We start from the raw sequence: 22,849 nt of genomic DNA on the forward strand, positions 1-22,849 counted from the left end.
TCAGTACTGTGAAATGTCAATAATGTTTTCCAAAAATATTTTTGCTTTCACACCTAAGGGGTAGTTTACACTATATGTAAATGTCATATGACATGAAATTTTCCATCGTTTAATATTCACTAATATGTGGAATATTGGAGATTTTCCTAACGCCATTTATTCTGTGCATCCACCCAAACAAAAATATAATAAAATTGCGTCTCAAAATTGCCTCCGTGGGTAGATATGGAATGCTTTTATTTCGTGTCATATGACACTAATAGATAGTGTAAACTACCTCTAACCCTACATTTACACATGCTAGTGAAAGTACGAAAAACACAATACACTTAAGCCCCCGGCACATACGGTCCGTTGTGCGTCGCGTCACGCGTTGGAAACAACAACCACATGAAAAAAGCGTAAGTGATGCCAAGTTTGTTCTTAAAGTTTTCATGTGGTTGTTGTAACGCGATGCACAACGGACCGTATGTATTTGGCCCTTTAAGGCCTGGGTACATAAGTTGCCTCACCTGCTTGCTTCTGATAAAAGAATAAAAAAGGGCAACCTAGTTCGAAATTGGCTCGGCCTTCTTTATTCTTTTATTTTTATTAAGTCAGAAATGAAGCAGGAAAGCAAGGCAAGCAGGCGAGGCAGCTTATGTACCCAGGCCTTTACACCTTTTTACAATCACAATTATATTTTTCGAACTATCAGCTTTGGTGGCAATGAAATTCTCTTGCCAGTGAGTAATAAAAGTGCCTTGACAGCAACTTCAAAAATTTTCCTAGCATATTTACATAATGCATAATAAATTGAATATATCCAAACTACCTACAAATCATTGGCATGTGTAAACGCATACACGAGTTAAGTAGTTTTTCTTTCGTTTTCATTTTCGTTCGACATAGTGAAACAGGCTGTAAGTTTATATTGGAGCTTTTAAGGCCTGTGTACATAAGCAGCCTCGCCCGATTGTCTTACTTTCCTGATTCAATTCTGACAAAATAAAAATGAAAGAATAAAGAAGGCCGAGCCAAATTCGAACTAGGTTGCCCTTTTCTTATTCATTCTTTTATCAGAACAAAGCAAGGTAAGGGGTAGTTTACACTATATGTAAATGTCATATGACTTGAAATTTTCCATCGTTAAATATTCACTAATATGTGGAATATTGGAGATTTTCCTTACGCCATTTTTTTCTGTGCGTCCACCCCAGCAAACATATAATAAAATTACGTCTCCACATTGCCTCCGTGGGTAGATATGGAATGTTTTTATTTCGTGTCATATGACATTGATAGATAGTGTAAACTATCTCTAAGTAGGCGAAACAGCTTATGTAACCAGGCCTTAATGCAGTTTTCACACGGTCTGTTTTTTACATATTCATGCATAGCAACTGTCTCTTTTTTCCCCATATGTAATTCCTTCTGCACGGCAAAATTTTATTTTTCATTCGTTTTCTGTTGTTTTCTTTATTTATATCGCGTACAAACAAAACAGCTGTTTACCTTTGGTTGTACAGACGAGAATAGAGCGCGTTCTATTCGAAAAAATACATATGTATGTACATAACACTTTGATGCCATGGTAGAACAATAAAAGGTAACAGCAATACACAGCTGACTGAACTGGGTTGTAACGTTAGTGTCAAATTCCATACGACATTTTATATATTTATTTCTATTTCGATGTACATTAGGGATATATAGTTTTTGAGGAAAAAATATATCATTCCAAAAAAAACTATTTCCCAGAAAGACTTCTTGATATCAATAATATGTAACCTCCTCCAAGTCCGAACGACGAGCCTCACAATAAAGCACCGCTTATAGAGGCGGTACAATGTTTGTTAATATGTGAGGTATTTTGTTAAATTTGAAAAAATAAAGACCTAATAAACATGTGCTTCTTTGATTTCAAAAACAAAAGATTGAACCAGCTTCTCCTTTTTCAATGAATTTCCATCGAAACATTCAAATTTAAAATGTAACGAATTTTCATTCATGTTTTCCAAAATATTCAATCAAATGTGAAAAATATTAGTTTTATAAATTCCAATAATTTATAGACATTTCCTTGTTTTGTTTACATATACCGGTGACAGTAACGTTACAAACAAAAGCAAATTCCTTTGTGGTTGTTGTTGAGTTGTATTTGTTGTAGTATTTACTTTACCTTATATTTGTTCTACCATGCTTTGATGCATTGAAATTTCTGGATGGTTCACACCATGTGTACAAAATTCAGATTTGTAAAAAGGACAGTTGGTATGCACATATACATATGTAAAAAACAGAAACCCCATTTCTGTTACTTCTTACGTTTTAGGAATACATAGGAACAAATTCCTCAACAAATGGTTGATGAATTCGATATCAAGCCATTGTTGCCATAACGATAAACAGATACTATGCTATATGCTATTTCTACTCAGATACATTGAACATACTCATCTTATTTTATGAACTTTACACTGAACATACCTCAACGATAGATGCATTTATTTTTACTTTAGCTGTGTTCCAGAACTAAAAAGTTTTTACAATTTTTACGACTTTTACACATTTTACTCGAAAAAGCGTTCCCGTACACAAAAAAGTCGTAAAATGTGCACTTCTCTTTAAACAAAAATGGCGCTGAATGACACTCTCTTTAAAAACTTTTTACACGAGTAAAAAAATTGTAACATGGTTGCCGGCGTCTGATTGGCTGATACGCCGACTTTGACATTTGTTCCAGTTTTTTTGACGTATTTTCCATTTTTCCGTTCCCGAACTATTTCAGAAAACTTGTGTGTAAGAACAAATTTTTTGCAGGTCTCTCTTTTACGAGTTTTACCATTAAAAAGTACGGGAACGAAGCTTTTATAACTATGTTTACGTCACATAAATTGTCATAAAGAACGTTAAGCCAACAAAAAGTGGTAATGTAAACGACGTTTAACAGTTCATTTATTTCAGGTTTGTATGGTTACCTAAAATGTGTACCTATTTTTGCTGGTAGTCGTCTGTTAACACAGAAGTCCAGCAAAAGAAAGCGAATTGAGAGAGACATTTTGACGGTTCTTTTAATGAGAGTTTGCAAATTCTTGCTCGACAAATTTCTTCTAGCAAGCTCTTGCAACTCTTCTTCTTCCTGCAAACAATAAATCAGCTATTTTTAACTATTCGCTGATTTATGTTTGTGCAAATTGAAAACAATTTTATTGTAGAAATAGCAAGTCTAAAGGCCTGCGTACATAAGCTGCCTTGCTTGATTGCCTTGCTTTCCTGCTTCATTTCTGTAGTGGGATTCTCTAACTCATTTTTTGAGTTAACGACAAAAATAGGTATAATTAAAACGCAAAATTATGAATGAAAAATTCAAATAAACGTTGCCAACACTGTTGATATCGGTAGAACTTTACGACTACTTTTTATTGGTCACTAACTTACCGAATAATATCGTTAATTGCCGAAATTATAAGCATTTTAATTTTACCGATTTTTGTCGGTAATTCAAAAAATGAGTTAGAGAATCGCACTACTGACATAATAAAAATAAAAGAATAAAGAAGGCCGAGCAAATTTCGAACTGGGTTGCCCTTTTCTTTTTTATTCTTTTATCAGAAGCAAGCAAGGTAAGCAGACAAGGCAGCTTATGTACTCACCCCTTAATTGTATGTTTTTTTTTTTTGAGAACTAATTTGCAAAGTGGAAAAATTCTTTTTTGGGTCATTTTCTTTATTATTTTTAATAAAATCCAATATTTTAGCTTCCTTTGGTTTGGACAAATTGTTCTGCTTTGGCAGGTCAGCTAATTGCTTGCTGGTTTTGCAGGGAAGGTGTCTGCTTACTTTTAACGATTTTCTTGCAAACGAAAATAAAAACTCCTTATGCGGCCAATACACCATAGGCATGCAGGACAGCATTTGAAATAGAAAGTTCTTGCTGAACAATTCTTGCTGCGAAAGTAACTAGGCGTTTACACCAGACAATTTGCCTTCAAATACAACTCTGATTTACTTACACACACATACATTTGTAGGCTGTCTCCCAGCTGTCCATCAGTTTTCCACAGACAGTAGGATTAACAAATTTTTGAAATTTTTTGTTAAAATGTGTAAGATAAATAATTGAAATGTGTTGAAAACAAAAGACAATGAACGAAAGCAAAATATGTGAATGGAAAACAAGAGCAAATCGATGATTTTCATTCACAATTTTACAACTGTTTTTGCAGTTATCGGGACGCCTACGTCACACAGGCAAGTTTTTGGATTTTGGCAATACATGAAGTAAACTGTCCTGTTATTTGTAAACGCAGGGTAACCAGACAGACCTTTTATATGTCTTAGTCCCGTGTCTAAATAAAAGTTTCTGTCACGGTTTTTGCGTTTTAAATGGAATTTCGGATTCAGCGTATTTGGTTAGTACGGACGCTCAGAGAGCGTTGGTGTGGTAGGTAGGTGAATATATGTTTTTGTTAAAAAAATGCTGTTCGATAACAAACTTGTTCAGTAAAAGAGAAATGAGAAGTATTTGCAAGTAGTTGCAACTTGCAAGAACTTGCGAAGTTATGGCTATATCACACCATATGCTTTTTCACATGTCTGGCATCAGCTGGCCTGTATATTATATGCTATTTACATTAGAACAAAAATCAGGTTTTAGTGCTGTTTCGTCATTTATAGCTATATTACATTACGTGTATTTCATGTGTATGTTTTGCATTTTTTACATCTACATGTTGTACACATAGTGTGATCCATATAAAAAATTTCATCTATCAAAATGATGTGTGAACCCATGTGTAACATTTTCGTTTTAGAGCCCTTCCTATTTTTGTATGTACAATAAATAGAAAACAGCTGATTTGTTTGTTTTGATGAAAGCAGAAATTTGCAAAATTTGCTGAAAGAAATAATTTCTTAAAGAAACTTAAATAAATCGATTTGGTAAAGGATTTGTTTACATTTATAGGTTATGTCACACAAAAAAAAAACATACACTGGTGTAATCGCAAAAATTATAAATCATATGTAAAATGTCATTTTTCGCACACACAAAGAATTACACGAGGACAAACAAATTCAAAACATACACATGAAATACACGTAATGTAATATAGCTATTATGTGTGTGTAAGAAAGTAAGTCCGTAGTCACATGTACACATTTTTCGGTAAAATAAAATGTATTTTTTTAATTTTTTTTTATAAAATAAAAGCAGTTGTTTATACTCCTTTACATTTCTGTGAACTACTTGTGCATAATTTCAAGAAAATCATTGACATTTACCCCATTTTCATCTCCAAATTCATGGCGATGACAACTTAACGATAATATCGATAGTAATCGATATTTTAAAACATTATATCGAAAATATCTAATGTTGGGAATATCGATGGTTTGCCAGCTCTACCATATATGCTATTTTTACTCAAATACATTGAACATACTCATCTTATTTTATGAACTTTACGCTGAACATACCTCAACGATAGATGCATTTATTTTTACTTTTAATCTGTTCCTTTACTTTTGAAAGTGGTAAAACCGGCAAAAGTAGCAAAAGTTGTAATCTGCTTCCATATGAATTGTATGGTGTCTGAAGTAAAGGAACGCTTTTCGAGTAAAAAGTTGTAAAACTTGAAGATTCTTGCACGTAAAGGAACAGAGCTTTTATAACTAATGGTCTGTTCCAGTACTGCAATAATCTACTAATTTTTACTATTTTTTACGATAACATAAAGGAAAAAATGTTATCGTAGTAAAATTGAGTAGCTTCTTGCAGGTTCTGGAACATACCATATGTTTATTTATTTTATTTCATTTCAGGTTTGTCTGGTTACCCTAAAATGTGTAACAATTTGTACCAATTGTTGCTGGAAGTCGTCTGAAAGAAAGCGAATCGAGAGAGACATTTTTACAGTTCTTTTATTTAGAGATGGCAAATTCTTGCTGGACAAATTTCTTCTAGCAAGCTCTTGCAGCTCTTCTTCTTCCTGCAAACAATAAATCAGCTGTTTTTAACTATTCGCTGATTTATGTTTGTAAAAATTGAAAACATTTTTATAGTGGAAATAGCAAGTCTAATTGTATTGTTTTTTTTTTTTGGTGAACAAAGTTGCAAAGTGGAAAAATCCCTTTCTTGGGTCATTTTCTTTATTATTTTTAATAAAATCCAACATTTTAGCTTCCTTTGGTTTCTTTATTGACGGACAAATTGTTCTGCTTTGGCAAGTCAGCTAATTGCTTGCTGGTTTTTGCAGGGAAGGTGTCTGCTTACTTTTTACAATTTCCTTGCAAAAGAAAATAAAAACTCCTTATGCGGCCAATACACCTTGCGCATGCAGGACAGCATAAATTTTGAAGCATTTATCAATGTATAGCTTTGTTCCTTTACTTTTTTAATAGTAAAAGTAGCAAAAGAGCAGTTCTCTCTTCTCTCAGAAAACTGTGAAAATTGCTCTCACGTAACAAGTTTTGCACAAAAGTAAAGAAACGGAAAAATAGTAAATCTGGCAACAATGTCAAAAATCCAACATGACTGCTTAAAAAAATAAAATTTCACTGTTTTTTATTTTTTTTTTATTTCACTGGTTTACATTTTTATTGTTTCAGTTTATTTCTTTTTATTTTGCTTTGACAAAGCGCGTAGTTTTCTTTTTTTCCTTTTGCCTTAATTGTCAAATAAATGTCAAATCACCAGTTTGACAGTTTTTCACCTTTAAACACAACGAAATTTGTTGAGCAGAAAGTAGTTAAAATGAAAGCCAAAAAGTAGTAATACTATGTTTACATTTAGGAAATCCACTCGATTTCAACTGTCAATTCCTTTGTGTATACGTCAAATGAAAACTCATCTGAAATCGATTCGATTTCATTTGACGTTTGAGCAATGGAATTGACAGTTGAAACCGAGTGGATTTCGTAAATGTAAACATAGTATAAAACTGGAAGCAATTTTTAAGAGAGTGAGAGAGGAGAGAGAGCCAAAATCTCTCTCCTCTCTCTTAAAAATTGCTTCCAATTTTACTACTTTTTGGGGTTAGGGAATGCTTTCCGTGTTAAAAATGGTCAAACTTGAAGAAACTTTAACGTAAAGGAACAAAGCTATAATTGTACCATTAAAAATAATCATCTGTGTAACACTGAACATACAACTCGCACGTCGATAAACATGTTTCGTTTGGAACGTTTTCAACTTTGTTTGGTGTCAGTTAAAACATGTGAAAAACGTAAACAAAACAAACTAATTTCACAACTTCACGGGGATTGAAAGTCCTTCGTTTTCGTTTTCATTAAAATTAAAAAAAAAAACTAATTTCTCAGGGCAAAAACCTCTCATCCAGAATGTTGGCTCCAATCAAGCATTTATTATCCACCAAACGGATTATTTTAGCCAGTGGTTCACCACGAAGGCAGGAACTGGTAAAATCCTTGGTAAGCACCATTGAATAATAGGCATAAATCTCGTTTAGGGGCTCTTGTCTCAGATCATCAACAATGTATAGCTTTCCTGGGGAAATGGATCCGAGATATGGACCTTAAAACTTTACAATTCTTACTTGAGCAATATGGGTATCGTTTTAAAGCTTAAGGAGAGTACTTTCGTTCGCGCAGCAGAGCTGACTTTTAAAAATGCCTTGGCATAAATAGAATACTCTTCCACCTGGCGGAAAAATCTGGAAAAATTATCACAGGTAGATCTTGTTGTCCTGATCACAAATATATAAACTTTTCCGGGGGGAAGTCCATACTTCCCGAGATATGGACCTCTTAAGTTCCGAAAATTCCCTTGTTAAAGTAAGAAAAAATTTTAAATAAAAAAAATGTTGTTTTCGTGCCCTAAATTGGCTCCTGTCCACAGGAGAAAGTCTTAAATCCCCGGCCGAAGGCCGGCTACTTAGAAAAAACTTACAATTTAAAAAAAATTTTCAAATTTTTTCCGTCAGGTGGTAGAGTATTCAATTTGTTCCAATGCCTTTTAAATTTCTTACCGAAGACCGACTATATAATAATGTCATGTTCACACGAGCGTTTCAATTACGTTGTTCGCCTGTCGAACGACGTACACGAATTAACCCGTTTCCACGACACCATTCGTAATTAACAGAAACATAAACAAAATTTCCTTCATATTTGTTTCCTTGTTTTCACGAAAATTTGAACCGAAAACACATAAAATATACATTAAATGAATAGGAAAAACAGTAGACTTTCCTTCAAATGTATCTTTTATATTTATCTACACACATTTCATTTATTTTTTCCATAAATTCTGAATAATTTTGTATTTTCAATATATTTTTATATTTTTCTATTTTCATAATTAAAGAGTGAGAGACATGCCAAAACAATGTTTATGTATACAGACTTTCAGTTATTTGTTTCCTTTTTGTTTCTGATTTTTTTACGCGATTTTGAACTAATGGACAAGAAATGTGTGTAGAATTAAGAAGGAAACACAACCATCTTCCTTCTGCATCTATATAAAACGTTTAGTTCATTCATTTTCATTCATATTTTTCCTTTGTTCTAAAAGTTTTTGTGTTTTCAACAAATTTTTCAATTTTGAATTTAGACATGTCATAATTATTATTTTCGATAAATTCTCTCATTTGTTAGGGATGGGACATATTTTATCGTTGTTCGGAGAGTATTTCTACTTGAACAACATAGAAAAATCTTCGTTCGTTCTCAGAATTTTGTATGGGGAATCAAGTAATTTATTCGTATTTGAGGGTCGAACGACGAATAGAGAACGAACGACGTACCGTGGAAACGGGCTATAAAACACATTTTTTTGTTCAGTTTTTAAACGTTGATATATAAAATGCAAATTATTAACGGCATTCGAAAGTAAAGTAAAAAAGTCAAGACCCCTGTCTCGAGAAGCTAAAATTACACTGGGACAGCTATATTTCATTTTGATAATGGTTAACTACCTACGGTAAAAAATTTAGCCAGATACGAGAGGTGCCCCTAAATGAGATTTGTTCAAGTTATATGTCATTTAGCTAAAAAAAAACTATTGAAACACTTATATCTCCTTTCCTCCCAAAAGGGTCTGAATGCTGAACTATGTCCCTCCACATTTGAGGAGAATTTAAACCCTGCCGATTTTAAGGACTTTTCCAAGTTTATAGAGGCTACTGCGTTGGGAAAGGCAGAAGAGGTATACAATAGATTAAAGTCGGGTGATAATCAGGAGGAGCTGTTGGTTATAGCTGCCGATACAATGGTGACAATGGGTTCGGAAATATATGGGAAACCAAAGGACAACGAAGATGCATTTAGGATGATAACAAAGTAATGCAAATGAAGAGGAGCTTTTAAAGTCCATTGCCTTAATTATGTCTACTTTCCCCTTTCAGTCTGGCCGGCAAATGCAACCGTGTCTTTACAGGGGTAGTATTAAAACATTCCAAAGGTGTTCGTAGTTTTACGGAAACCGCTGATGTATATTTTGGCCAACTGACAAAGGAACAAATACAAGCATATGTTGATTCTGGAGAACCATTGTAAGTTTTGTGAAAAAGTGTTGAAAATAGTTTATAACTTACAATTTTTTGTTTTTCAGAGATAAAGCTGGCGGTTATGGTGTCCAGGGAATTGGTGGCGCCTTAATATCCCGTATTGATGGCGATTTCTATTGTGTCATGGGTCTACCCCTGCATCGTTTATGCTGTGAACTAAACAAACTGTTTCTGGAAGATGTTTAGGAAGCTTTAGTTAGAACCATGTTTTAGTTAGTATTTTAATTGTTGTTATTGTATGGACATGGACTCGAAGAAGTTCTGAAATAAAATCGAAATTTTTTTTGGAAGTAACGTCCAAAAATATAAAAACCATGGTACAATCATTACAAGGTAGGACACAGCAAACATATCAAAAAGCAAATCTTACAGGAGACGGTTTTTATTGAATAACTTTTGATCTAATTGGTACTTTACACGATATGTTTTTTACATATGAGTTGTCAATTCTCCCATACAAAATGTATATGCAAAGTGACAACTCATATGTAAAAAACATATCGTGTAAAGTACCCATAAGCATGATTTTAAATTAAATTTTGGTATAGTTTCGTTACTAAATCCTATTTACTAAACAAATAAATAATTTGTGGAATATCTTCAATATAACGGTAATTTGTGTCGCTTACATCTTTTTCGGTGTCACGCAATCAGACTAGCACGTTAAATGTAATGAAAACAGCGAGTTGCTGCGTGACCCACGCAAGACGCTCTGGCCTGAGTACATAAGCTGCCTCGCCTGGTTGCCTTTCTTTCCTGCTTCATTTCTGACATAACAAAAATAAAGGCCTGCGTACATAAGCTGCTTTGCCTGATTGCCTTGCTTACCTGCTTCATTTCTGACGTAATAAAAATAATAGAATAAAGACGAAATTTCGAACTGGGTTGCCATCAGTTGGAAATTGGGTCGGCCTTCTTTGTTCTTTTATTTTTTATTGAAGCAGCAAAGCAAGGCAATCAGGCAAAGCAGCTTATGTACGCAGGCCTTAAAGGAATAAACAAAGATGTCAATATTATAAGATAGGAAAAGTCAATTGTGAAAAATTAACTGTAGAGGGAGTTAACTTCTGTTGCTACGATATCATAGCAACATTCTGTTAAACGAAAACTGTTACTCATTGGAATATTGACAAGAAAGACATTAAAACTCAAGTTTGAAGGCATTCGCTTTTGATTTTTTCATTGAATGAACAATAAAAAATGAAAAGAAATAAATTTCAGCCACAAAACACGACGTTAATTTTTTCTGCCGCGAGAAATGGGAATCAAAAACGATTGGCATTGCTGTTATCAATTCCAGTGAGTTGTGTAGCCATCTGTAACCAAAATGTGGAATTATTAGCATATGTTTTTGGAAAATGCATTTGTTCGGGTCTTTAGTCTGTGTTTAGACACACAAATTTCTCGGGAAAGTAAATTGAGTTTTTTGGGCGAGAGCGGAGAGGAAAGAGCTCCTCAATACTCTTTCCTACCCCTTATTGCCTAAAAACTGAATTTACTTTCCCGAGAAATTTGTGTGTCTAAACACAGACTAAAGACCCGAACAAATGCATTTTCCAAAAACATATGCTAATAATTCCACATTTTGGTTACAGATGGCTACACAACTCACTGGAATTGATAACAGCAATGCCAATCGTTTTTGATTCCCATTTCTCGCGGCAGAAAAAATTAACGTCGTGTTTTGTGGCTGAAATTTATTTCTTTTCATTTTTTATTGTTCATTCAATGAAAAAATCAAAAGCGAATGCCTTCAAACTTGAGTTTTAATGTCTTTCTTGTCAATATTCCAATGAGTAACAGTTTTCGTTTAACAGAATGTTGCTATGATATCGTAGCAACAGAAGTTAACTCCCTCTACAGTTAATTTTTCACAATTGACTTTTCCTATCTTATAATATTGACATCTTTGTTTATTCCTTTAAGGCCTGCGTACATAAGCTGCTTTGCCTGATTGCCTTGCTTTGCTGCTTCAATAAAAAATAAAAGAACAAAGAAGACCGACCCAATTTCCAACTGATGGCAACCCAGTTCGAAATTTCGTCTTTATTCTATTATTTTTATTACGTCAGAAATGAAGCAGGTAAGCAAGGCAATCAGGCAAAGCAGCTTATGTACGCAGGCCTTTATTTTTGTTATGTCAGAAATGAAGCAGGAAAGAAAGGCAACCAGGCGAGGCAGCTTATGTACTCAGGCCAGAGCGTCTTGCGTGGGTCACGCAGCAACTCGCTGTTTTCATTACATTTAACGTGCTAGTCTGATTGCGTGACACCGAAAAAGATGTAAGCGACACAAATTACCGTTATATTGAAGATATTCCACAAATTATTTATTTGTTTAGTAAATAGGATTTAGTAACGAAACTATACCAAAATTTAATTTAAAATCATGCTTATGGGTACTTTACACGATATGTTTTTTACATATGAGTTGTCACTTTGCATATACATTTTGTATGGGAGAATTGACAACTCATATGTAAAAAACATATCGTGTAAAGTACCAATTAGATCAAAAGTTATTCAATAAAAACCGTCTCCTGTAAGATTTGCTTTTTGATATGTTTGCTGTGTCCTACCTTGTAATGATTGTACCATGGTTTTTATATTTTTGGACGTTACTTCCAAAAAAAATTTCGATTTTATTTCAGAACTTCTTCGAGTCCATGTCCATACAATAACAACAATTAAAATACTAACTAAAACATGGTTCTAACTAAAGCTTCCTAAACATCTTCCAGAAACAGTTTGTTTAGTTCACAGCATAAACGATGCAGGGGTAGACCCATGACACAATAGAAATCGCCATCAATACGGGATATTAAGGCGCCACCAATTCCCTGGACACCATAACCGCCAGCTTTATCTCTGAAAAACAAAAAATTGTAAGTTATAAACTATTTTCAACACTTTTTCACAAAACTTACAATGGTTCTCCAGAATCAACATATGCTTGTATTTGTTCCTTTGTCAGTTGGCCAAAATATACATCAGCGGTTTCCGTAAAACTACGAACACCTTTGGAATGTTTTAATACTACCCCTGTAAAGACACGGTTGCATTTGCCGGCCAGACTGAAAGGGGAAAGTAGACATAATTAAGGCAATGGACTTTAAAAGCTCCTCTTCATTTGCATTACTTTGTTATCATCCTAAATGCATCTTCGTTGTCCTTTGGTTTCCCATATATTTCCGAACCCATTGTCACCATTGTATCGGCAGCTATAACCAACAGCTCCTCCTGATTATCACCCGACTTTAATCTATTGTATACCTCTTCTGCCTTTCCCAACGCAGTAGCCTCTATAAACTTGGAAAAGTCCTTAAAATCGGCAGGGTTTAAATTCTCCTCAAATGTGGAGGGACATAGTTCAGCATTCAGACCCTTTTGGGAGGAAAGGAGATATAAGTGTTTCAATAGTTTTTTTTTAGCTAAATGACATATAACTTGAACAAATCTCATTTAGGGGCACCTCTCGTATCTGGCTAAATTTTTTACCGTAGGTAGTTAACCATTATCAAAATGAAATATAGCTGTCCCAGTGTAATTTTAGCTTCTCGAGACAGGGGTCTTGACTTTTTTACTTTACTTTCGAATGCCGTTAATAATTTGCATTTTATATATCAACGTTTAAAAACTGAACAAAAAAATGTGTTTTATAGCCCGTTTCCACGGTACGTCGTTCGTTCTCTATTCGTCGTTCGACCCTCAAATACGAATAAATTACTTGATTCCCCATACAAAATTCTGAGAACGAACGAAGATTTTTCTATGTTGTTCAAGTAGAAATACTCTCCGAACAACGATAAAATATGTCCCATCCCTAACAAATGAGAGAATTTATCGAAAATAATAATTATGACATGTCTAAATTCAAAATTGAAAAATTTGTTGAAAACACAAAAACTTTTAGAACAAAGGAAAAATATGAATGAAAATGAATGAACTAAACGTTTTATATAGATGCAGAAGGAAGATGGTTGTGTTTCCTTCTTAATTCTACACACATTTCTTGTCCATTAGTTCAAAATCGCGTAAAAAAATCAGAAACAAAAAGGAAACAAATAACTGAAAGTCTGTATACATAAACATTGTTTTGGCATGTCTCTCACTCTTTAATTATGAAAATAGAAAAATATAAAAATATATTGAAAATACAAAATTATTCAGAATTTATGGAAAAAATAAATGAAATGTGTGTAGATAAATATAAAAGATACATTTGAAGGAAAGTCTACTGTTTTTCCTATTCATTTAATGTATATTTTATGTGTTTTCGGTTCAAATTTTCGTGAAAACAAGGAAACAAATATGAAGGAAATTTTGTTTATGTTTCTGTTAATTACGAATGGTGTCGTGGAAACGGGTTAATTCGTGTACGTCGTTCGACAGGCGAACAACGTAATTGAAACGCTCGTGTGAACATGACATTATTATATAGTCGGTCTTCGGTAAGAAATTTAAAAGGCATTGGAACAAATTGAATACTCTACCACCTGACGGAAAAAATTTGAAAATTTTTTTTAAATTGTAAGTTTTTTCTAAGTAGCCGGCCTTCGGCCGGGGATTTAAGACTTTCTCCTGTGGACAGGAGCCAATTTAGGGCACGAAAACAACATTTTTTTTATTTAAAATTTTTTCTTACTTTAACAAGGGAATTTTCGGAACTTAAGAGGTCCATATCTCGGGAAGTATGGACTTCCCCCCGGAAAAGTTTATATATTTGTGATCAGGACAACAAGATCTACCTGTGATAATTTTTCCAGATTTTTCCGCCAGGTGGAAGAGTATTCTATTTATGCCAAGGCATTTTTAAAAGTCAGCTCTGCTGCGCGAACGAAAGTACTCTCCTTAAGCTTTAAAACGATACCCATATTGCTCAAGTAAGAATTGTAAAGTTTTAAGGTCCATATCTCGGATCCATTTCCCCAGGAAAGCTATACATTGTTGATGATCTGAGACAAGAGCCCCTAAACGAGATTTATGCCTATTATTCAATGGTGCTTACCAAGGATTTTACCAGTTCCTGCCTTCGTGGTGAACCACTGGCTAAAATAATCCGTTTGGTGGATAATAAATGCTTGATTGGAGCCAACATTCTGGATGAGAGGTTTTTGCCCTGAGAAATTAGTTTTTTTTTTTAATTTTAATGAAAACGAAAACGAAGGACTTTCAATCCCCGTGAAGTTGTGAAATTAGTTTGTTTTGTTTACGTTTTTCACATGTTTTAACTGACACCAAACAAAGTTGAAAACGTTCCAAACGAAACATGTTTATCGACGTGCGAGTTGTATGTTCAGTGTTACACAGATGATTATTTTTAATGGTACAATTATAGCTTTGTTCCTTTACGTTAAAGTTTCTTCAAGTTTGACCATTTTTAACACGGAAAGCATTCCCTAACCCCAAAAAGTAGTAAAATTGGAAGCAATTTTTAAGAGAGAGGAGAGAGATTTTGGCTCTCTCTCCTCTCTCACTCTCTTAAAAATTGCTTCCAGTTTTATACTATGTTTACATTTACGAAATCCACTCGGTTTCAACTGTCAATTCCATTGCTCAAACGTCAAATGAAATCGAATCGATTTCAGATGAGTTTTCATTTGACGTATACACAAAGGAATTGACAGTTGAAATCGAGTGGATTTCCTAAATGTAAACATAGTATTACTACTTTTTGGCTTTCATTTTAACTACTTTCTGCTCAACAAATTTCGTTGTGTTTAAAGGTGAAAAACTGTCAAACTGGTGATTTGACATTTATTTGACAATTAAGGCAAAAGGAAAAAAAGAAAACTACGCGCTTTGTCAAAGCAAAATAAAAAGAAATAAACTGAAACAATAAAAATGTAAACCAGTGAAATAAAAAAAAAAATAAAAAACAGTGAAATTTTATTTTTTTAAGCAGTCATGTTGGATTTTTGACATTGTTGCCAGATTTACTATTTTTCCGTTTCTTTACTTTTGTGCAAAACTTGTTACGTGAGAGCAATTTTCACAGTTTTCTGAGAGAAGAGAGAACTGCTCTTTTGCTACTTTTACTATTAAAAAAGTAAAGGAACAAAGCTATACATTGATAAATGCTTCAAAATTTATGCTGTCCTGCATGCGCAAGGTGTATTGGCCGCATAAGGAGTTTTTATTTTCTTTTGCAAGGAAATTGTAAAAAGTAAGCAGACACCTTCCCTGCAAAAACCAGCAAGCAATTAGCTGACTTGCCAAAGCAGAACAATTTGTCCGTCAATAAAGAAACCAAAGGAAGCTAAAATGTTGGATTTTATTAAAAATAATAAAGAAAATGACCCAAGAAAGGGATTTTTCCACTTTGCAACTTTGTTCACCAAAAAAAAAAACAATACAATTAGACTTGCTATTTCCACTATAAAAATGTTTTCAATTTTTACAAACATAAATCAGCGAATAGTTAAAAACAGCTGATTTATTGTTTGCAGGAAGAAGAAGAGCTGCAAGAGCTTGCTAGAAGAAATTTGTCCAGCAAGAATTTGCCATCTCTAAATAAAAGAACTGTAAAAATGTCTCTCTCGATTCGCTTTCTTTCAGACGACTTCCAGCAACAATTGGTACAAATTGTTACACATTTTAGGGTAACCAGACAAACCTGAAATGAAATAAAATAAATAAACATATGGTATGTTCCAGAACCTGCAAGAAGCTACTCAATTTTACTACGATAACATTTTTTCCTTTATGTTATCGTAAAAAATAGTAAAAATTAGTAGATTATTGCAGTACTGGAACAGACCATTAGTTATAAAAGCTCTGTTCCTTTACGTGCAAGAATCTTCAAGTTTTACAACTTTTTACTCGAAAAGCGTTCCTTTACTTCAGACACCATACAATTCATATGGAAGCAGATTACAACTTTTGCTACTTTTGCCGGTTTTACCACTTTCAAAAGTAAAGGAACAGATTAAAAGTAAAAATAAATGCATCTATCGTTGAGGTATGTTCAGCGTAAAGTTCATAAAATAAGATGAGTATGTTCAATGTATTTGAGTAAAAATAGCATATATGGTAGAGCTGGCAAACCATCGATATTCCCAACATTAGATATTTTCGATATAATGTTTTAAAATATCGATTACTATCGATATTATCGTTAAGTTGTCATCGCCATGAATTTGGAGATGAAAATGGGGTAAATGTCAATGATTTTCTTGAAATTATGCACAAGTAGTTCACAGAAATGTAAAGGAGTATAAACAACTGCTTTTATTTTATAAAAAAAAATTAAAAAAATACATTTTATTTTACCGAAAAATGTGTACATGTGACTACGGACTTACTTTCTTACACACACATAATAGCTATATTACATTACGTGTATTTCATGTGTATGTTTTGAATTTGTTTGTCCTCGTGTAATTCTTTGTGTGTGCGAAAAATGACATTTTACATATGATTTATAATTTTTGCGATTACACCAGTGTATGTTTTTTTTTTGTGTGACATAACCTATAAATGTAAACAAATCCTTTACCAAATCGATTTATTTAAGTTTCTTTAAGAAATTATTTCTTTCAGCAAATTTTGCAAATTTCTGCTTTCATCAAAACAAACAAATCAGCTGTTTTCTATTTATTGTACATACAAAAATAGGAAGGGCTCTAAAACGAAAATGTTACACATGGGTTCACACATCATTTTGATAGATGAAATTTTTTATATGGATCACACTATGTGTACAACATGTAGATGTAAAAAATGCAAAACATACACATGAAATACACGTAATGTAATATAGCTATAAATGACGAAACAGCACTAAAACCTGATTTTTGTTCTAATGTAAATAGCATATAATATACAGGCCAGCTGATGCCAGACATGTGAAAAAGCATATGGTGTGATATAGCCATAACTTCGCAAGTTCTTGCAAGTTGCAACTACTTGCAAATACTTCTCATTTCTCTTTTACTGAACAAGTTTGTTATCGAACAGCATTTTTTTAACAAAAACATATATTCACCTACCTACCACACCAACGCTCTCTGAGCGTCCGTACTAACCAAATACGCTGAATCCGAAATTCCATTTAAAACGCAAAAACCGTGACAGAAACTTTTATTTAGACACGGGACTAAGACATATAAAAGGTCTGTCTGGTTACCCTGCGTTTACAAATAACAGGACAGTTTACTTCATGTATTGCCAAAATCCAAAAACTTGCCTGTGTGACGTAGGCGTCCCGATAACTGCAAAAACAGTTGTAAAATTGTGAATGAAAATCATCGATTTGCTCTTGTTTTCCATTCACATATTTTGCTTTCGTTCATTGTCTTTTGTTTTCAACACATTTCAATTATTTATCTTACACATTTTAACAAAAAATTTCAAAAATTTGTTAATCCTACTGTCTGTGGAAAACTGATGGACAGCTGGGAGACAGCCTACAAATGTATGTGTGTGTAAGTAAATCAGAGTTGTATTTGAAGGCAAATTGTCTGGTGTAAACGCCTAGTTACTTTCGCAGCAAGAATTGTTCAGCAAGAACTTTCTATTTCAAATGCTGTCCTGCATGCCTATGGTGTATTGGCCGCATAAGGAGTTTTTATTTTCGTTTGCAAGAAAATCGTTAAAAGTAAGCAGACACCTTCCCTGCAAAACCAGCAAGCAATTAGCTGACCTGCCAAAGCAGAACAATTTGTCCAAACCAAAGGAAGCTAAAATATTGGATTTTATTAAAAATAATAAAGAAAATGACCCAAAAAAGAATTTTTCCACTTTGCAAATTAGTTCTCAAAAAAAAAAAAAACATACAATTAAGGGGTGAGTACATAAGCTGCCTTGTCTGCTTACCTTGCTTGCTTCTGATAAAAGAATAAAAAAGAAAAGGGCAACCCAGTTCGAAATTTGCTCGGCCTTCTTTATTCTTTTATTTTTATTATGTCAGTAGTGCGATTCTCTAACTCATTTTTTGAATTACCGACAAAAATCGGTAAAATTAAAATGCTTATAATTTCGGCAATTAACGATATTATTCGGTAAGTTAGTGACCAATAAAAAGTAGTCGTAAAGTTCTACCGATATCAACAGTGTTGGCAACGTTTATTTGAATTTTTCATTCATAATTTTGCGTTTTAATTATACCTATTTTTGTCGTTAACTCAAAAAATGAGTTAGAGAATCCCACTACAGAAATGAAGCAGGAAAGCAAGGCAATCAAGCAAGGCAGCTTATGTACGCAGGCCTTTAGACTTGCTATTTCTACAATAAAATTGTTTTCAATTTGCACAAACATAAATCAGCGAATAGTTAAAAATAGCTGATTTATTGTTTGCAGGAAGAAGAAGAGTTGCAAGAGCTTGCTAGAAGAAATTTGTCGAGCAAGAATTTGCAAACTCTCATTAAAAGAACCGTCAAAATGTCTCTCTCAATTCGCTTTCTTTTGCTGGACTTCTGTGTTAACAGACGACTACCAGCAAAAATAGGTACACATTTTAGGTAACCATACAAACCTGAAATAAATGAACTGTTAAACGTCGTTTACATTACCACTTTTTGTTGGCTTAACGTTCTTTATGACAATTTATGTGACGTAAACATAGTTATAAAAGCTTCGTTCCCGTACTTTTTAATGGTAAAACTCGTAAAAGAGAGACCTGCAAAAAATTTGTTCTTACACACAAGTTTTCTGAAATAGTTCGGGAACGGAAAAATGGAAAATACGTCAAAAAAACTGGAACAAATGTCAAAGTCGGCGTATCAGCCAATCAGACGCCGGCAACCATGTTACAATTTTTTTACTCGTGTAAAAAGTTTTTAAAGAGAGTGTCATTCAGCGCCATTTTTGTTTAAAGAGAAGTGCACATTTTACGACTTTTTTGTGTACGGGAACGCTTTTTCGAGTAAAATGTGTAAAAGTCGTAAAAATTGTAAAAACTTTTTAGTTCTGGAACACAGCTAAAGTAAAAATAAATGCAATGCTTTGCCTGATTGCCTTGCTTACCTGCTTCATTTCTGACGTAATAAAAATAATAGAATAAAGACGAAATTTCGAACTGGGTTGCCATCAGTTGGAAATTGGGTCGGCCTTCTTTGTTCTTTTATTTTTTATTGAAGCAGCAAAGCAAGGCAATCAGGCAAAGCAGCTTATGTACGCAGGCCTTAAAGGAATAAACAAAGATGTCAATATTATAAGATAGGAAAAGTCAATTGTGAAAAATTAACTGTAGAGGGAGTTAACTTCTGTTGCTACGATATCATAGCAACATTCTGTTAAACGAAAACTGTTACTCATTGGAATATTGACAAGAAAGACATTAAAACTCAAGTTTGAAGGCATTCGCTTTTGATTTTTTCATTGAATGAACAATAAAAAATGAAAAGAAATAAATTTCAGCCACAAAACACGACGTTAATTTTTTCTGCCGCGAGAAATGGGAATCAAAAACGATTGGCATTGCTGTTATCAATTCCAGTGAGTTGTGTAGCCATCTGTAACCAAAATGTGGAATTATTAGCATATGTTTTTGGAAAATGCATTTGTTCGGGTCTTTAGTCTGTGTTTAGACACACAAATTTCTCGGGAAAGTAAATTGAGTTTTTTGGGCGAGAGCGGAGAGGAAAGAGCTCCTCAATACTCTTTCCTACCCCTTATTGCCTAAAAACTGAATTTACTTTCCCGAGAAATTTGCGTGTCTAAACACGGACTTATTGCTATACGTCTTTGGAATAAAGAAGAAAAGGGCAGCCTAGTTCAAATTGGCTCGGGCTTCTTTATTCTTTTATTTTATGTTATGTCAGAAATGAATCAGGAAAGCAAGGCAACCAGGCCAGTCAGCTTATGTAACCAGGGGCTCAATTCGGTTTTTATGAAAATGTGAAATGAAAACTTTTATAAAGGAGAAAACTGTCAAATGAAAAAAAATATAAAGGAAATATTTTTCATTTCAAATTTTAATAGAACAAGAATCCAGCCCCAGGCCTTTAAGTTAGAAACCCAATGACTTTTGTTGCTTGCTTCACGCTCATTTTCATGTAAATGATTGATGATTTCTTTATTCTTTTACACAATTCAGGTTTTGATAAGCATGAATTTCTCATTGTGTTCTCACCTTTAATGTAGAAAGTCCCAAATTACATTAGGCGAGTTTACTTGCGGCAATTGTCAGTTTGATGGAGAGAGAGGTGAGGTATATGGCACCCCTTTGCCTCTCAACACCCTCTCTCACCCACAAACTGACAATTGCCGCAAGTAAAATTGCCTAATGTAAATTGGGACAAACACAATGACTTTTGTTGCTTGCTTCACGCTCAATTTCATGTAAATGACCAAATGGCTTGCACTACCTAATACAAATACGATCTTGGATTTCTTTATTCATTTACAGAAATTAAGGCTTGGATAAGCATGAATTTCTCATTGTGTTCTCACCTTTAGTTGTAGTAATTTATGCAACTACCTTCTATTAATATGCCTTGGTAATAGTATATTTACATATAACCGGATCTAATAGACCCACTGGATTTCCAATCCAATTGAGGTTATATGCGTAGTATAAATGACTTTGATTCAGAACTAAAAAGTTCTTTACAATTTTCACCACTTTCACACATCTTACCACAAAAACCGTTCCCGTACACAAAAAAGTTTTAAAATGTTCATTTCTCTTTAATGGCGCTGAATGACGTTCTCTTTGAAAACTTTTTACTCCACAAATTTGAGCGTGTAAAAATAGTAACATGGTTGCCCGACTTTGACATTTGTTCTAGTTTTTTTTTAAGTTTTTTTTTCCATTTTTCCGTTCTATTACTTTTTGAATAAATTTGTGGGTGTATCTCATTTTTCGCAGTTCGCTCTTTTACTACTTTTACCATTAAAAAATTGATAAAAGACTAAAAAAGAAAAGGGCAGCCCAGTTCGAAATTTGCTCGGCCTCCTTTATTCTTTTATTTTTATTATGTCAAAAATGAAGCAGGAAAACAAAGCAACCAGGCAAAGCTCGACTTTCTTGCTTAATTCATTTCTGGTAAAGGAATAAAGAAAATTTCAGAACCACATTTCAATTAGGTGGAACTTGGTCTTTGGTCTTTTACGAGAAATGAATTAAGCAAGAAAGCCGAGCGGCTTATGCACCCAGGCCTTGATTGTGTTTCTACCTTAATGCTATGTTTACATTTACGAAATCCACTCGATTTCAACTGTCAATTCCTTTGCTTATACGTCAAATGAAAACTCATTTGAAATCGATTGGATTTCATTTGACGTTTGGGCTATGGAATTGACATTTGAAATCCAGTGGATTTCGCAAATGTAAACATAGTATAAGTGTATCCCATTTTTCATAATTCGCTCTTCTACTACTTTTACCATTAAAAGAGTACGGGAGCACACATAATTCATTTTATACCCCATTCTTTCTTCACGCCACATTTGAAAACCGTTCATTCAATAAAAATGATAGTACATTTAGGCCATGTTTATATTATACCCCGTTTATATATAACCGGATTTAACAAACCGACTGGGTTTTAAATGTCAATTCCATTGCTTATATTTCAAACAAATCCTTATAAAGAAGGTTAACCCTGCAAAAAGCTCTAATATAAACAGCATATTATAGCCTTTTGCAGGGTTAACCTTCTTTATGAGGATTTGTTTGACGTTTATCATGGTACAATAATTCATAGGTAGGCCAGGTATGAGAATCGCCAAAAAAATACAACCCTGTCGCTATGGCTTAAAACGTCAAAATTGTTTTGATGAATGATAACGGATGAGTAAACAAAGAAGAAGAAGAACGAAATGTTGAAATGAAAACAAAACAGAGTTGAATTTTTTGATCAATAATAAATATCAACTCTGCATGTCAACACGGTTTTGACAGATTAAGCCATAACAAAAAAAAATTGTAATCAGCTGTTAGCTGTGGCCTACCTAAGAATTATTGTACCATGACGTATATGCAATGGAATTGACATTTGAAACCCAGTGGATTTGTTAAATCCGGTTATATATAAACGTACTATAAGTTAATAAGCTCCTTTCAGTGAAACGTTTAATTGAACTTTCGAACTAAATAACTCTTTCTCTTCTTCGATTTATAGATCTCTACGAATTCTGTGTAAATTCTCTCCGCCCGATTTTTTATTAGTGTATTTTACGTTTGTTTAACGTTTTAACGTCCAACTAAAAATCCGAGAAAAAGATCCAACAGTGAAACTGAGTCTACTTGGCAAATTAGAAAAAAGCTCACAAAAAAGTGTTAATTCGTGCGCGAATAAAACGAGTGTCTATTGGAATTTGTTAAAAATCATATTTCATTTTTGGCAATTTGCAAATAGCAGACAAATTCATCCATTTACTCTGCTGAAGAAAAAA

At 33.6% G+C, this 22,849-nt stretch overlaps 2 protein-coding genes across 2 annotated transcripts; one reads left to right on the forward strand and one right to left on the reverse strand.

Moving 5' to 3' along the window:
- The first annotated feature begins 7,177 nt into the window (after positions 1-7,177).
- Positions 7,178-9,820, forward strand: LOC141392152 (dTTP/UTP pyrophosphatase-like). Its single transcript, XM_073965105.1, has 4 exons — positions 7,178-7,412; positions 9,037-9,281; positions 9,347-9,493; positions 9,553-9,820. Exons 1-4 carry the CDS (start codon positions 7,323-7,325, stop codon positions 9,692-9,694), a joined length of 624 nt encoding a protein of 207 aa, XP_073821206.1. The 5' UTR covers positions 7,178-7,322; the 3' UTR covers positions 9,695-9,820.
- A 2,287-nt stretch (positions 9,821-12,107) lies between these two features.
- Positions 12,108-14,756, reverse strand: LOC141392153 (dTTP/UTP pyrophosphatase-like). Its single transcript, XM_073965106.1, has 4 exons — positions 14,516-14,756; positions 12,647-12,891; positions 12,435-12,581; positions 12,108-12,375 (listed from the first exon to the last, which is right to left on the reverse strand). The coding sequence occupies exons 1-4, from the start codon at positions 14,603-14,605 to the stop codon at positions 12,234-12,236; spliced, it is 624 nt and encodes a 207-aa protein (XP_073821207.1). The 5' UTR covers positions 14,606-14,756; the 3' UTR covers positions 12,108-12,233.
- Positions 14,757-22,849: the final 8,093 nt, after the last annotated feature.

This window comes from Musca autumnalis, unplaced genomic scaffold, assembly GCF_047663935.1.
Source record: "Musca autumnalis isolate F117 unplaced genomic scaffold, ASM4766393v1 scaffold_2, whole genome shotgun sequence".
Classification (NCBI taxonomy): domain Eukaryota; kingdom Metazoa; phylum Arthropoda; class Insecta; order Diptera; family Muscidae; genus Musca; species Musca autumnalis.